At 42.0% G+C, this 17,207-nt stretch overlaps 1 protein-coding gene across 1 annotated transcript in view; it reads left to right on the plus strand.

Annotated features, from left to right (window-relative positions):
- Positions 1–17,207, plus strand: part of ADGRV1 (adhesion G protein-coupled receptor V1) — a 544,484-nt gene that overhangs the window by 194,362 nt on the left and 332,915 nt on the right. Inside the window, exons 71-74 of the mRNA XM_070465812.1 lie at positions 6,243–6,386; positions 9,023–9,197; positions 12,381–12,516; positions 14,520–15,625. Of these exons, the coding sequence (XP_070321913.1) occupies positions 6,243–6,386; positions 9,023–9,197; positions 12,381–12,516; positions 14,520–15,625 (1,561 nt within the window). The remainder of the gene's footprint in view (positions 1–6,242; positions 6,387–9,022; positions 9,198–12,380; positions 12,517–14,519; positions 15,626–17,207) is intronic.

The raw sequence follows: 17,207 nt of genomic DNA on the forward strand, positions 1-17,207 counted from the left end.
TGGCCGTGAAAGTCCGTGCCAGAGGGTAGCCAGATTGGAGTCGTCTTGAGAACGGTATGAGATTGTGAAGTTAGGAGACAGTAGAAAAGATCATTGGAAGACTGTACGTTCCTGTGGTGGAATGGCGATGAGCTGAATTCTGAAGTCTTTGATGAACATACGAATGGATTCCATGAAAGGTCAAACGTTTGGGTGCCTGCCTGTGTTACTCTAGAAAGGACCACAGAAGTGAGGCAAGACCTTTGTCAGTCTTCCTCAAAGCAACTCCCCATCTGCTCAGAGGTGCCGGAAGATTGATGGAAGGTTCAAGAAGGGCCGGAGGAGTACTGAAAAGTCACGCCATGGTCCCATTCCCACCTTAGATCTTCAGCTGTGGATTGAGCAAGAGCTGGGATAAATAGAGGAGCTTTAATGGAGTGTGAGATCAAAGTTTTTACTGGTATGGATCTGGCCTTTTCCTTCATAAACAATGACAGGAAGCTCTGAGATCTACACACAACATTGTCAAAGGGAAGTGCAAAGAGACGCTACAAAGCAGTAAGAGGAGAGAAATGAAACAGTTTCCTGTTTATGGTCCGATAAGTTCAGCCCTCATGGGAAAGAGATGGGGAGACAGTGAAAACAGTGTCAGACTTTATTTTTTTAGGCTCCAAAATCACTGCAGATGGTGACTGCAGCCATGAAATTAAAAGACGCTTACTCCTTGGAAGGAAAGTTATGACCAACCTAGATAGCATATTAAAAAGCAGAGACACTACCTTACCAACAAAGTTTTGTCTAGTCAAGGCTATGGTTTTTCCGATGGTCATGTATGGATGTGAGAGTTGGACTGTAAAGAAAGCTGAGCGCCGAAAAATTGATGCTTTTTGAACTGTGGTGTTGGAGAAGACTCTTGAGAGTCCCTTGGACTGCAAGGAGATCCAACCAGTCCATCCTGAAGGAGATCAGTCCTGGGTGTTCATTGGAAGGACTGATGCTGAAGCTGAAACTCCAATACTTTGGCCACCTGATGAGAAGAGTTGACTCGTTGGAAAAGACCCTGATGCTGGGAGGGATTGGGGGCAGGAGGAGAAGGGGACAACAGAGGATGAGATGGCTGGATGGCATCACTGACTCGATGGACATGAGTTTGAGTAAACTCCAGGAGTTGGTGATGGACAGGGAGGCCTGGCGTGCTGCAATTCATGGGATCGCAAAGAGTCGGACACGACTGAGCGACTGAACTGAACTGAAGTTCAGCCCACTCAGTAATGGATGACCTTAGTTTCATTTAAGCCTATGATCCATAGAAAATAGGCTACCTTTTGACATATTATACTAATTGGTATCTACTATCCAGCTTTTTGATCTTTTGTGCACTTGAGTTTTTTACTTTTGCTGTTTAAGCAGCTGGGAAAATGGAGGCTTCTTAGTGAGCCCTGGGATCCATGGTTATTCCTGCATCCCTGAAGTTGTTTAAGAAATTGACTCAATGACATGGCTTTGTTGTATCAATTTCTGAATTCATTTCCTATATCCCCAAGTTGTCAAGACTGGAATAAACAGTGCAAAGCTGGGGAAATGAGAGATGGATTAAGGTAATCAGAATATTATTGTATCGAGTCTCCTTTACAAATTATAAGAGTTTAAAAAAATACAGTGTGCTTTAATTATGTACTTGAAACATTTTTCCATACCGATCCACATAACATCAGCTTCTGAACACACTCAAATTTAAATCTCTGTTAATGAGCCCTAGGAGGTCTTCCTTTAACTTTTCTAGGAATAACTGTGTATTTTTATACACATTTCATTTGGCAGTAAGGCATGCCACGGTGAAGATTATGCTATTCTTTTACAATGTGGATAATACAAGTTACTCTCTGACTATATATAAGAAAGCTGAAATGTATATATATATATATTCATATATTCATACATTCATATAAAAAATATATATATATCATATATATATATCTCACAGGGAGTAAGATCCTTGATCTGCCTAGCTTTTAGATTATCTCTTTTGGTACCTGAGACATTTTGAAGGATGGTCATCCTCTTTTCCTTTCACTTTGAACGCTTAATGGTACAGTTTATAAAGATACTTAGCTGTTCTAATACCTGTTTGAGGTATCTATGGATATCTTCATATCTGTTCTGAACCTATATTAATTATTTTTACGATTTCTATTTTCAGTAAAGAGTAGCAAAAGTTTACTAGCTTGCACATACATGAAAGCTTCCTCTTATTGGCATGCTTTAACATCTTTCATTAATATGATTAAATTTTCATGGGTTCTCTCTCTTACATTCCAGGATGTGTGGTGTAGGCTGCTCATAGATGACTAGGTGTTGCTGTATGCGTTAGTCTCCAAGGTGACCCTTTGGGGTCAAGTGTGACATGTGCTAAAGCGAGGGGAAGATTTTCCCAGTGGTCCCTTTCTTGCCTTACACCCCGGGTGCTCTTGAAGTTTGGGATGTTAGTTACAAGTTACATACAATTGTCCCTGCTGCACCCTCCTGATCCATGTTAGGATTTCAGCTGGGTCAGCCACGGAGAAGGACCTTCAAGTGGGTGTTGGAACAGAATGAGTTTCCATTAGGTTCTGAAAACTAGAAGACTCTTGATGTTGGTTTAACATAAGGGTCAGAGAGTGAACAGTTCACCATCTGGCTAACAAGGTAAATGACAGGCTTCTTAGATGAAGTGATGGTAAGAATCACTGGTACATTAAAGAAACCTGTGTTGAAGAGAACTTAGAATGCAAGATAAAATTATATTCATTGTTGTCATTTATTCAAGTATTTACGGGGCACTTAACCATGGGTCAGTGTTTGTGAGAAGCAGCTCAGACACAATGATCATCGGGTATAATCACTGTTATCACACTGCTCCCTGTCTATGCGGGAGAAGACCCTTTAACAGCCAGTTATAAAAGTGAGTGAGTATGCAGCATTCAAGATGCACACAGGATATTATGGGGGAGTAAATTCTATTCATGCCAAAAGCCATCAAGAATGACGGGCAATCTGTAGAATGGTTCTGTGATGCCGTCCTGGGCCAAGGGACATGGAGGGGATAACACAACATGCTCGACTCCTAAGAACCTTCAAGCTCCTTTTCAGATTAGTCACCCTGCTTTTCTTCTGTAGGCAAACCAGCGTTTTCCCAGATGCCCCGTTCAACTTTACAACAGGAACAAATGTTCCTGTTCAACTTTAACGTTTAACTCCCGCACTCTGGGGTCCTGCCTTGACACTTGAGTCCTTGTGCTGGATGGCCCATGAACAGAGCTGGGTGGCCAGGCACGAATGCCTAGGTGCTTTGAGCTGACATCTGGCCCTTCATGTTTTAGGAAGTAGGACAAAAGAATGCCTAGCTGCCCAGCCAGTGAACTGCATGGGGAGCGGGCACTCCTTCAAGGAGACGCGGGAGGCGCATGATTGAAGTCAGGAGACTGATTTATGTCTTGTTCCCTCAGCCCTTGATCTGTGCTTCATGTTCAGCGAATGTAATTTTGAAAAAATGAAGATTGATCGAATGCGTAAAACATCTGTTCCCCTCATGTTGCGCGTTTGAAACCGGCATAGTACATATTTTACACATTTGGGTGCTTTGATATGTGTTTAAGTGCATTACTCTTAAAAGAGGAACAGACTTCACAGAAATGGTTATTTTTACATCCAGTAAACATATAGAGAGTCGTTAGTAATATTCCCAGTTATGGCATCTTATCCATTATCATTAGCAAGGTTTCTATGGACAAATATAAGTGCTAAAAAAAAATCTCTGTAAAGTAATGGTGTTGGTGGTGGTGGTTTTGTCGCTAAGTCGTGTCCGACTCTTGGGATCCTGTGGACCGTAGCCTGCCAGGCTGCTCTGTCCATGGGATTCTCCAGGTAAGAATACTCGAGTGGGTTGCCATCTCCTTCTCCACTGTAAAGTAATACAAGTTTTTAAATTCAGGATTTCTCTAATTTGTTGGATTCTAAAACTTTGAAAATTGGTGTCTAATATATGGTGTTAGGAGTTTTTACTTGTCCAAAATATTCAGATAATCAGTGCATCTAAATCAATATCTGTTTTGAATAAATGTCATTAGAGTTATTAGTTTCTACCCAAAGAAAGGCAGTGCCAAAGATTGCTCAAACTGCTGCACAATTGCACTCATCTCACACACTAGTAAAGTAATGCTTAAAATTCTCCAAGCCAGGCTTCAGCAATACGTGAACCGTGAACTTCCAGATGTTCAAGCTGATTTTAGGAAAGGTAGAGGAACCAGAGATCAAATTGCCAACATCCGCTGGATCATCAAAAAAGCAAGAGAGTTCCAGAAAAACATCTATTTCTGCTTTATTGACTATGCCAAAGCCTTTGACTGTGTGGATCACAATAAACTGTAGAAAATTCTGAAAGAGGTGGGCATACCAGACCACCTGACCTGCCTCTTGAGAAACCTGTATGCAGGTCAGGAAGCAACACTTAGAACTGGACATGGAACAACAAACTGGTTCCAAATGGGAAAAGGAGTATGTCAAGGCTGTATATTGTCACCCTGCTTATTTAACTTATATGCAGAGTACATCATGAGAAACGCTGGGCTGGAAGAAGCACAAGCTGGAATCAAGATTGCCGGGAGAAATATCAATAACCTCAGATATGCAGGTGACACCACCCTTATGGCAGAAAGTGAAGAGGAACTAAAGAGCCTCTTGATGAAAGTGAAAGAGGAGAGTGAAAAAGTTGGCTTAAAGCTTAACATTCAGAAAACTAAGCTCATGGCATCCGGCCCCATCACTTCATGGCAAATAGATGGGGAACCAGTGGAAACAGTGTCAGACTTTATTTTCTTGGGCTCCAAAATGACTGCAGATGATGATTGCATCCATGAAATTAAAAGACACTCCTTGGAAGGAAAGTTATGACCAACCTAGATAGCATATTTAAAAGCAGAGACACTACTTTGCCAACAAAGTTTCGTCTAGTCAAGGCTATGGTTTTTCCAGTGGTCGTGTATGGATATAAGAGTTGGACTGTAAAGAAAGCTGAGCGCTGAAGAATTGATGCTTTTGAACTGTGGTGTTGGAGAAGATGCTTGAGAGTCCCTTGGACTGCAGGGAGATCCAACCAGTCCATCCTAAACGAGATCAGTCCTGGGTGTTCATTGGAAGGACTGATGCTGAAGCTGAAACTCCAGTACTTTGGCCACCTCATGCAAAGAGCTGGCTCATTGGAAGAGACCCTGATGCTAGGATAGATTGAGGGCAGGAGGAGAAGGGGACAACAGATGATGAGATGGTTGGATGGCATCATTGACTCAATGAACATGGGTTTGGGTGGACTCCGGGAGTTGGTGATGGACAGGGAGGCCTGGTGTGCTGCGGTTCATAGGATCGCAAAGAGTCAGACACGACTGAGCAACTAAACTGAACTGAACCCAGTGAAGAAGGAGAAAGTGAGTTTTGCTACTTTTAGGAGCTGACACTTTTCACCACTGTGCTCCCTCCATTCCTGGAACATGTGATTCTATCACTGATACTCCTCATTCTTCAAGTTACTGGCTTCCCAGTAACTCAGCTGGTAGAGAATCCTCCTGCAGTGCAGGAGACCCCGGTTCAGATCCTGGGTCTAGAAGATCCCCTGGAGAAGGGATAGGCTACCACCGCAGTATTCTTGGGTTTCCTTGGTGGCTCAGTTGGTAAAGAATCTGCCCACAATACAGGTCTCACAATACAGGCCCACAAACCCAGGTCTCCTGGGTTCAATTCCTGGTTTGGGAAGATCCCCTGGAGAAGGTACAGGCTACCCATTCCAGTATTCTTGGGCTTCCTTGGTGGCTCGGATGGAATCTGCCTGTAATGTGGGAGACCCGGGTTCGATCCCTGAGTTGGAAAGATTCCCTGGAGGAGGGCATGACAACCCACTCCAGTATTCTTGCCTGGAGAATCCCCATGGACAGAGGAGCCTGGTGGGCTACAGTCCACGGGGTCGCAAAGAGTTGGACATGGCTGAGTGACTAAGCATAGCACACCCAGGCAGACAGGGTGAATTTGAAAATTTCTGGTGTTTTTTAATATATGACTCTCACTCTTAGCCTGAAAGTCTTCATCATGGGCCTTTGTTTTATAATGTGGGGGAAAGGACATATATTGATGAAATTGATACAGAATGAGTGCTAATGACTCACTTCAAATGTCAGGTTTTTTCTTTGAAAATTATTTTTTGCTAATAAAAAGTCACTTACACTGTTTGTTTATAGGTCTTCCTACCTCTGGGTTCGAATTTCACCTTACAGCTGGTGACTGTGATGCTTGTTGGTGGAAATTTCTATGGCGTGCCCCAAATTCTCCAGGAAGCAAAATCCGCCGTCCTTCCAGTTCCAGAGAAAGCTGCCAATTCTCAGGTACTTGGCACTGGGTGTGGTACTCCCCCGGAACCACTAGAGGGCAGCTCTTACAGAAAGGACTAAGATTCTGTGAGTTTGCTTCCGTAAATCTGTGTAATCCTGTGAATATCAAGTTTAAGCATTATGAATACACTATCTGAAAATAATTTGGCAATTTTTGTCAGTAGGTGGAAAACCATATCTCCTTTTTTTCAGTTTAAAAAAGTCTGTATCTTGTAGAATGTAAGGTGTAGAATTTTTATTTGAATGTAAGGTATAGAATTTTTAAAATAATGGTCACTTAGAATCAAAACTTGTTTTTTTCCTGATAATGAGTATTTAATATTGAGGCATTTTATGCTAAGAAATTAAAATGAGAATGGAGCATCAGTTAATATTTCAGACTTTCTCATTTACTAGCATTGTGAATATTTAATCTGTGGGGCTCTTTTCACTGTGGCAAGCTTGTGCTAACGTAGATGAATGCTAGTGGCACACTTAGGTATTTGAATCTTCTGCCTAAGTTCATGTTAGGGAAGATTGTTCCCCAGTCACTTCATAATTCACATGAGAACAGAGAATGCCTTGAGGAGTTCGCTTCCTGTGTAGGCCGATTCTGTCAGTGTGGGAACAAGACAGGGCTGCCGCGTCTGGCTGTGGTAATGTCTGTTTTATAAACCATGAGAAGATACCAGCTTGTGTCCTGTTCCCTCAGGCGGGGGTTCCTTCAGCTTGCCCCGGAAGTGGACGTGGCGTCTGTCCAGATAGACACGCACGGCAGGCGTGGCGAGGTCTGGCCCACAGCGTACTGACAGGGTCTGTGGCCGTAAAGAGGACGGTCTTCAAGTTACTACCTCCTGGGCTGCTGCTTCCCAGGGCATGAATTTGCTTTGCCCCTAAAGTGGAACCCACAGTGTTAACAATAACTGAGAGGATTGGTTTTTGTCTGCACCTCCTCTGTTCAAGACAGACTGAGCGTATAGAGTATCATGCGTTGACGTTTTATCTTCTTTTGTTCGTAGGTCGTTATAACAAAGATTCCTTTCAGCCTGAAGCATTCATTTGGTGTAGTGAACTATTTTCTACTCCTTGTCTCTGCTTGTGGTCACAGCATTGTGTCACCTCAAGGGGCCAGATCACGGCCAGTTATAGTGTTCTTCTGTCCTTGCTGTGTCCTTCTGTACTCCTCACCAGTATTTGAGTGTGTGTGCATGTGTGTGTGTCTGTGCGCACACTTGTGATGTTGCTCGGATACTTTCTGACAGCCTTGAACCATGTACCAAGCGTGAGCTGAGATACACTACAGATTTTGGCAGTTGCTAAGCAGAAGGCTTGCTGAAATAGGGAATCTAGACTGGTGTCAAATTGAAGTTGTTGTTTTTCTTTTCTGTGGCTTCAGAAGCTGTCCTATGGCCCTGTCTCACACTTTCCTGCTCCTCTCCAGTCCAATTTAAAATGGGGAGGATGAGTCTTAATATAGAACTGTTGAGCCTATGGTATCCCAAATTTATAGATACTGGGAACAAAAGAGGTAAACTAAGTTGTCCAAATAACAGTGTGAAGTCAGAAATCTGGTTTTATTTCTATTCTCTGACCAGAACGTATTGTAATGTATAAATCCCAGGGTACTCTGGGAAGGTTGACTCTGAAAATCAGATCTTACTTTATGTGGATGAAAAAGATCATTATTTTTAAAAATCTTGAAGGTTTCTGATCCTCAAAAAAAGGTATTAAATTGAATCAAAGGCTGAAAAAATCCTTACTAGAAAATCTAGTTCATGGTACTCACTTTATAAATTTATTGTTATATCTCAGAAAGAAGTCAAAGTTTAGTTTTATACAAAACAGTTTCTATAAAGACCCATCAGTTCAGTCGCTCAGTCTTATCTGACTCTTTGCGACCCCATGGACTGCAGCACGCCAGGCCTCCCTGTCTATCACCAACTCCCGGAGTTTAGTCAAACTCATGTCCATTGAGTCAGTGATGCCATCCAACCATCTCATTCTCTGTCGTCACCTTCTCCGTCCTTCAGTCTTTCCCATCATCAGCGTCTTTTCCAGTGAGTTAGTTCTTTGCATCAGGTGGCCAAAGTATTGGAGTTTCAGCTTCAGCATCAGTCCTTCCAATGAATATTCAGGACTGATATCCTTTAGGATGGACTGGTTGGATCTCCTTGCAGTCCAAGGGACTCTCAAGGCGTCTTCTCCAACACCACAGTTCAAAAGCATCAATTCTTTGGCACTCAGCTTTCTTTAGAGTCCAACTCTCACATCCATACATGACCACTGGAAAAACCATAGCCTCGGCACTCAGCTTTCTTTATACTCCCACATAAAGACCCATAACAAAGTCATTAAAATGCCATTTTTAATCTTTTCATTTAACCATAGTTACAGTTGTATTTTTAGATAGTATTAATTCAGAGGTTTACATTTTGATAAAAAAACAAAGCTATAAAATACAATCAAAATTATAAATAGGATACATTTTCAAATTTCAGATGCCATTTCTTAAATACTACTCTTTAATCGAAAGTATTTTAGAGCAGAGACATATACTGTGTAAACTAAGAGAAAGTTGACTTTTAACCCACTCCTAAGAAAACAGGAACTTTTAGAGAAAGAGGAAATATTCTAAGCATGTTTTCTCTCAGGTTGGGTTTGAATCTACTGCTTTTCCACTGACGGACATCACTGCCGGAACAAGCCAAGCTGTGATTTCTAGGAGAGGCACATATGGGTCTCTCAAGGTTTCCTGGGCGGCTGGATACGTCCCTGGGTCAGAAATCCCTGAATTCACGACTGTTGGCAACATGACCCCCAAAGTAGGTGAGTTGTGTCTTTTCCATGATTTTATCTGTAGAACATGGAAATGTATCATTGGCCACTAATTTTCTTTGATTCTGTTTACTCTGGACAATGAATGAGCTAGCTCTTTGCCTTCTAATACAGTCTTCTCATATTTAAGTGATCAGAATTGCACTGAAATTAAAAACGTCATACCTCACCTGAAAATAATGGTCATAAGTAGCCTGCTCTGTTTAAACATGTTGTTTAGTTGCTGTCATGTCCGACTCTTTGCTACCCCATGGACTGTAGCTTGCCAGGCTCCTCTGTCTGTGGGATCTCCCAGGCAAGAGTACTGGAGGGGTTGCTATTTCCTACTCCAGAAAATCTTCTTGATCCAGCGTATAAACCCACATCTCCTGCACAGCAGGGAGATTCTTTACCACTGAGCCGCCTGGGAAACCCCAGGTTTATACATGAGGAGTTCGTTAAAAGTAGCCCTGTGGCCCGTGTGTGTGTTTTGTGTGTCACTTGCTTAGTCATATCCGACTCTTTGCGACCCCTTGGACTGTAGCCCGTGAGGCCCCTCTGTCCATGGGATTCTCCAGGCGAGAATACTGGAGTGCATTGTCATTTCCTTCTCCAGGGGATCTTCCTGACCCAGGGATCGAACCTGGGTCCCCTGCATTGCAGGCAGGTTCTTTACCATCTGAGCTATCAGTTCAGTTCAGTTCAGTCGCTCAGTCGTGTCCAACTCTTTGTGACTCCATGGACTGCAGCACACCAGGGCTCCCTGTCCATCACCAACTCCCGGAGTTTACCCAAACGCATGTCCATTGAGTTGGTGATACCATCCAACCATCTCATCCTCTGTCATCCCCTTCTCCTCCTGCCTTCAGTCTTTCCCAGCATCAGGGTCTTTTCAAATGAGTCAGCTCTTTGTATCAGGTGGCCAAAATAATGGCATTTCAGCTTCAACATCAGTCCTTCCAGTGAATATTCAGGACTGATTTCACTTAGGATGGACTGGTTAGATCTCCTTGCAGTCCAAGGGACTCTCAAGAGTCTTCTCCAACACCACAGTTTCAAAAGCATCAATTCTTCTGCACTCAGCTTTCTTTATAGTCGAACTCTCACATCCGTACATGACTAGTGGAAAAACCATAACCTTGACTAGAGGGACCTTTGTTGTCACAGTAATGTCTCTGCTTTTTAATATTCTGTCTAGGTTGGTCCTAACTTTTCTTCCAAGAAGCAAGCATCTTTTAATTTCACGGCTGCACTCACCCTCTGCAGTGATTTTGGAGCCTAAAAAAATAAAGTCTGACGCTGTTTCCACTGTTTCCCCATCTGTTTCCCATGAAGTGATGGGACCAGATGCTGTGATCTTAGTTTTCTGAATGTTGAGCTTTAAGCCAACTTTTTCACTCTTCTTTCACTTTCATCAAGAGGCTCTTTAGTTCTGCTTCACTTTCTGCCATAAGGGTGGTGTCATCTGCATATCTGAGGTTATTGATACTTCTCCCAGCAGTCTTGATTCCAGCTTGTGCTTCATCCAGCCCAGCATTTCACATGATGTACTCTGCATATAAGTTAAATAAGCAGGGTGACAGTATACAGTCTTGACATACTCCTTTTCCTATTAGAACCAGTCTGTTGTTCTGTGTCTAGTTCTAACTGTTGCTTCCTGACCTGCATACACATTTCTCAAGAGGCAGGTCAGGTGGTCTAGGTTCCCATCTCCTTCAGAATTTTCCACAGTTTATTGTGTTCCACACAGTCAAAGGCTTTGGCGTAGTCAATAAAGCAGAAATAGATGTTTTTCTGGAACTCTCTTGCTTTTTTGATGATCCAGTGGATGTTCTCAATTTGATCTCTGGTTCCTCTGCCTTTTCTAAAATCAGCTTGAACATCTGGAAGTTCACGGTTCACGTATTGCAGAAGCCTGGCTTGGAGAATTTTGAGCATTACTTTACTAGCATGTGAGATGAGTGCAATTGTGTGGTAGTTTGAGCATTCTTTGTCATCGCCTTTCTTTGGGATTGAAATGAAAACTGACCTTTTCCAGTCCTGTGGCCACTGCTGAGTTTTCCAAATTTGCTGGCATATTGAGTGGAGCACTTTCACAGCATCATCTTTTAGGATTGGCAGTAGTTCAGCTGGAATTCCATCACCTCCACTAGCTTTGTTCGTAGTGATGCTTCCTAAGGCCCCCTTGACCTCACGTTCCAGGATGTCTGGCTCTAGGTGAGTGATCATACCATCATGATTACCTGGATAGTGAGGATCTTTTTTGTATAGTTCTTCTGTGTATTCTTGCCACCTCTTCTTAACATCTGCTTCTGTTAGGTCCATACCGTTTCTGTCCTTTATTGACCCCATCTCTGCATGAAATGTTTCCTGGGCATCTCTGTTTTCTGAAGAGATCTTTAGTCTTTCCCATTCTGTTGTTTTCCTCTATTTCCTTGCACTCATCACCGAGGAAGGCTTTCTTATCTCTCCTTGCTCTTCTTTGGAACTCTGCATTCAAATGGTAATATCTTTCCTTTTCTCCTTTGCTTTTCACTTCCCTTCTTTTCCTAGCTATTTGTAAGGCCTCCTCAGACAGTCATTTTGCTCTTTTGCATTTCTTCTTCTTGGGGATGGTTTTGATTCCTGTCTCCTGTACAATATGATCCTCCGTCCATAGTTCATCAGGCACTCTGTCTATCAGATCTAGTCCCTTAAATCTATTTCTCACTTCCACTGTATAATCGTTAGGGCTTTGATTTAGGTCATACCTGAATGGTCTGGAGGTTTTCCCTACTTTCTTCAATTTAATCTGAGCTAAGGGAAGTCCCAATACAATAATCAAGAAGACACACTCTTATATCCATGTATGTGTTCAACTGAATATTTCTAATAGTAAAGCAGCTGTTACTTCATCTACTTTAGTTTTTAGTTATGCTATTAGTTCTGTGAGGGTCAGTGACATGCCAGTGTTCGATGGTTTGACCTCTCTTGTAGAGTAGACAGGATTGAAGGCAAGGTTTATGTGGTCTCCGGAGCTTCCTCTAAGTTTATTTACACCCTACCCCCACCACTGACTTTTTAAATGTTTTGCCTTTTGTAGACCATCATAGAATTTTAGAAAAGGAAAGATTTTACTATATTTTCAAAAGTTGAATCCCAATTTAAGAACTCAAAGAAATGAAACCCTGCTTCCCTTTTCATGTTCCCTGTCAGGGAGGCTTTCCTTTTCCCATGGAGAAGAAAGTAAGAGAGTCTTGCTTTGGACACACCCGAGCCCCGGGCGGCTGGAGGCCTTTGCCGTTCACCTCTCTGGAGTGCAGAGCAGTGTCCCTGGTGGGGCTCAGCTTCGGTAAGACCCCCTTGATTTTCAGCCAAGAAAGTCCCTGAGGGATAAGCTGGAATTTACTGGTTCAAACAAAAAACACAGAAGGATTTGTCTCCTTGAAGCAGAGACAAAACCAGTTTTAGTTCAGAGCAACACATGGCCTTCATGCCAAAGATGCCACCACACACTGCTTGCATGAATAGAGTTTATCATGACCTCTAACTCGAGAATGTTGGCTTGGGGTGCCATCTCCAGTAAGAACCGTGATGGCAAAGCCATCTATTTTAAAATGGAACTGTCTTCTGAAAAGTTAGCCCAAAATATCTGATTTTCCTTAGAGACAAAGAGTAAGAATAAGAAATCATAGTAGGATAATACTGTGACTTTTGAGATAATTTATACCAGTATATTTGCAGGTAAATATGTCCTGGCCAAAAGCAGTTGACTTTTCTCATGCATATCCCGGGATGGGCTTGATCAGAACAGCAGAGAACAGATCTTAGAGCCAGACTGCTGGGTTTAATCCTGCCTCTGTCACTTAGTTGCTGTGTGACTTTGGGAAAGTTACATGATCTTCCTGCTCTTTAGTTTACTTATTTGGAAACTGGGAAAAGTTTGTGGGCAAAACCAATACGTGTTCGAGTATATCTGTGTACACGTTTATGTATGGGAGATATTGGTTGGTGTAATTCAGTATGGCTTTTGATTTAACATATGCCAATCAAAAAGTGGACACAGTGTATTTTAGGTTAACAGATTAAGTTGCCTTTAGTGATAGCAGTAATAGCTAGCAGTTTACTTTTTATTTTATTGAAGTATAATTGACTTACAATGTTGTGTTAATTTCTGCAGTATAGCAAAGTAATTCAGACTAACAGTTTTATAGTGCTTACCCTAGACCAGGCATTGCCCCTTTATATGTATATGTATTTATATTCGTTTACTCCTACATTTACTGTCACCATAGGGCGTAGATACTATTGTTAGTCCCATTATATAGATAAAGAAAAGGAGTCACAGATAGATTGTATAATGGGCCCAGTGTCACACAGATAGTAAGTGTTGGGCCATGATTTGAACCTAGGCTGTCTGGCCTCTGTCTGAACTCACAACTACGACTGACAATAGGAAGTGATGGGTCTCAGTTGTCCTCCCTGAATGCATCTAAATTTAGATGGGAAAAAAAAATCTGTTAGCCAGAGAAATTATGTCTGTGGACTGGATTAGGCTGATGGGCTACCGGTGTTACTTCTGATATAACTGATTAAATCATAACAGAATTCCATGAAGTGAAGTGAAAGTCACTCAGTCGTTTCTGACTTTTTGCCACCCCATAGACCATACAGTCCATGGAATTCTCCAGGCCAGAATACTGGAGCGGGTAGCCTTTCCCTTCTCCAGGGGATCTTCCCAGCCCAGGGATCAAACCCGGATCTCCCACATTGCAAGTGGATTCTTTACCAGCTGAGGCACAAGGGAAGCCCACAGAATTCCACATGAAAGCACTAGGAACAGATCAGTATCAATTATGGATGACTCTTCCAGTTCATGTATAAGATTTTAGCAACATTTGTGCGAGAGAATAGTCCCATTACTGGCCAGTTGAAACCAGCAAGCATTTTTACATCTAGGAGGGGCAACTGTTCCTGCCTGGTAGATCAGAAACCTGACTGACACCCAGACTGTGAGACTTTAATTTTGGTCCCCTGTGTGCTGAGAGAACCTGCCATTTCAGATCCTTCAAAGAGCTGCTGTGGGGTGATTGGAGAAGCAGAACCAGATCTCTGAGCGCCTTACCTTGCTAAGGCTTGTTAGGTCCTGTCGCCTGCCATTGCAGCTCCTGTTGTTTCATTTCTTGTTCTCTGGTATGTTCATCAATAAGTAGGGGTTTACGGAATTTGAAAGGGCATGTCATTTTTAAGATGCCCTCATGAGCAGCATCTTCCACGTGTGAAAGATGACTCTCTGCAAGTGGTAGCCCTGCTTTTTTTTATCAGTTCTCTCATGGTTTAATTTTTCTTTTCCAGATTAGGTTTCACTGTTGCTGAAATTGAACCAATGGGAGTCTTTCAGTTTTCCCCCAGTTCAAGAAATATCATCGTGTCGGAGGATACACAGATGATCAGATTACATGTACAAAGACTGTTTGGGTTCCACGGGGATCTTATTAAAGTTTCTTATCAGACAACTGCAGGGAGGGCAAAGCCCCGGGAAGACTTTGAGCCTGTTCAGAACGGGGAGCTGCTTTTCCAAAGATTCCAAGCTGAGGTTGATTTTGAAATCATTATTATTGACGATGAACTTCCTGAGACAGAAGAAATTTTTTACATTAATCTAACTTCAGTGGAAGTTAAAGGGTTCCCAAAATTTGACGCTAATTGGAGACCACGCCTGAATCGAGATTTCAGCGTGGCGGTGATCACAATATTGGATAATGATGACCTGGCAGGAACGGATGTGTCTTTCCCCGAGACCGCTGTGACCACAGCAGTGGACACAGCTCTTCCTCTGGAAACCAACTCCGCCACCACATACCCTGACACAACCGAGATTACTGCCGTTCCACAGCCCACTGAAGCGGTCACCGTGGTTACAGAGGTGGCTGGCGTGTCTCCCATTCTTGAGAACCTTGTCACCCTCTCTGGGGCCTCTGCCATGTCTGAGAAGCCTAATGTGGCCACTGTAACTACAAATACCTCCGTTCATGGAACATTTAGTCTTGGGCCCCCTGTTGTTTACGTCGAAGAGGAAATGGAGAATGGCACTTTGAACACTGCAGAGGTCCTTGTCCGGAGAACTGGTGGGTCTACTGGCAACGTCAGCGTAACAGTTAGAACTTTTGGTGAAAGATCTGCTCAGAAGGAACCAAACGCATTGCCCTTTCCTGACAGCCATGGGATTTCCAACCTAACATGGGCAACTGAAGAAGAAGATTTTGGAGCGCAGACTCTCATCCTTGCGTTTGTAGATGGAGAAAGAGAACGTAAAGTGTCAATTCCAATTCTGGATGATGGTGAACCCGAGGGACAGGAATTTTTCTATGTGTTTCTTACAGACCCACAAGGGGGAGCGCAGATCGTGAAGGGAGAGGATGACGCTGGCTTTGCAGCTTTTGCCATGATCATTATTACAGGTATATATTTGGAATGATGGAGTTAAACATGTGCCTCTGTGGTGCAGAATTTGTAATAAGATTATTCTAGCTTAAATTTAATTTAAGAAGGTGAATTACTCGAATCACTCACAGTGAATCCTTAAACTTTGTTTTCCGGTGGCATGAAACCCTAACAGAAACTCATCATGTTGTTCTGAGATACCAGGGTAGAGTTCAGTGGGCTGTAAATGTCACTTAGCTCAGAGCTAACTAGTAAGTAAGTAAGTGTTAGTCGCTCAGTAGTGCCTGACTCTTTCCGACCCCATGGACTATAGCCCACCAGGCTCCTCTGTCCATGAGCTTTTCCAGGCAAAGATCCTAGAGTGGGTCACCATTTCCTTCTCCAGGGGATCTTCCCAACCCAGGATTGAACCGGGTCTTCTGCACTGCAGGCAGATTCTTTACCAGCTGAGCTACAAGGGAAGCCCAGAGCTAACTAAGACAATCTATATATCTGTACTTCCACAATGTACAGAAACCCTTAAAAATACTTAAGTTCATGTATGTCTTCTGGAAAATACCTAATTTAATCACCCCAACATGTTTGCCTGTCCTGTTTTGAAACCTCAGTCTGAATTTCCACTTTTATTAATCCATTGCAAAGTCTAAGATGTCATTGTCAGAAAATTCTTTATATCTGTTGGGAAATATATTACAGCTATTCCCTTTTGTTCTGCTTTTGAACCAATGTAGTTTATATAACTTTTGTACTATTGGTAATGTGTGTGTGTGTGTATATGTGCATGTTTGAAAATTTTTTAGTGATAATTTGCAATTTTCCTCTGAAATCATACTGTATTTCTTCAAGTGGATTAGCTCAACTTGTCAATACCTTATGCTAATTAGAGTATTGACAAGGCTATCTCATGATTCTTACCTGGTCTACCCTTTTATATAAACAATAATGAGTTTTACACAGTGTTTTAGAGTTTCAGATAACACTATAATAAAATAGGATAGTGGAAAGAAAATTAAAAATCATGAAGTATGTAATTTTGACTTAGCTCAATCATTAATTCAGAGGCCCTGATTAAATCATTTAATGTCTATGCTTTATGTTTCTTTTTTTTAAAAAGGAAATTTTTAGAATAAACATGTTTTTGTCCCACTTTCAGGATTTGGTGTTTCCTAAAATTTTGTTTTAGCTGTTCAGTTATAATTCAGTCATAATTTTTCAATTGTGTAATTTCCTCTTATACCCAACATCATCCCATTTATGTTACCCTGCAAATTTATACCAATTAGAATTATCATTTATTCCTAATCATCCAGTTTATTGAATATTGTAAATGCAGATTCTATTCTTCAAGTTATTTACTGAGTTTGATTCACATTAGCTAAATGCCACCTATATATTTCTTTTAAAATTAAATAAACAGTCTCTTCCCCCATTCCATGACATAGATTTTTTTTATGTTTATTTGAATAAGATCAGAGTTGACAGTCAAAATATTTAGCAGTTAGTTTGACAGAGGCATAGACCAGGCACAATAGTTGATGGAGGCTTTTTGCTCTCCCAAGCGATACTCCATTAGTTACTGGATCATGGGGAGAAGTTGCA

Source organism: Odocoileus virginianus, chromosome 3, assembly GCF_023699985.2.
Source record: "Odocoileus virginianus isolate 20LAN1187 ecotype Illinois chromosome 3, Ovbor_1.2, whole genome shotgun sequence".
In the NCBI taxonomy this organism is placed as follows: Eukaryota; Metazoa; Chordata; class Mammalia; order Artiodactyla; family Cervidae; genus Odocoileus; species Odocoileus virginianus.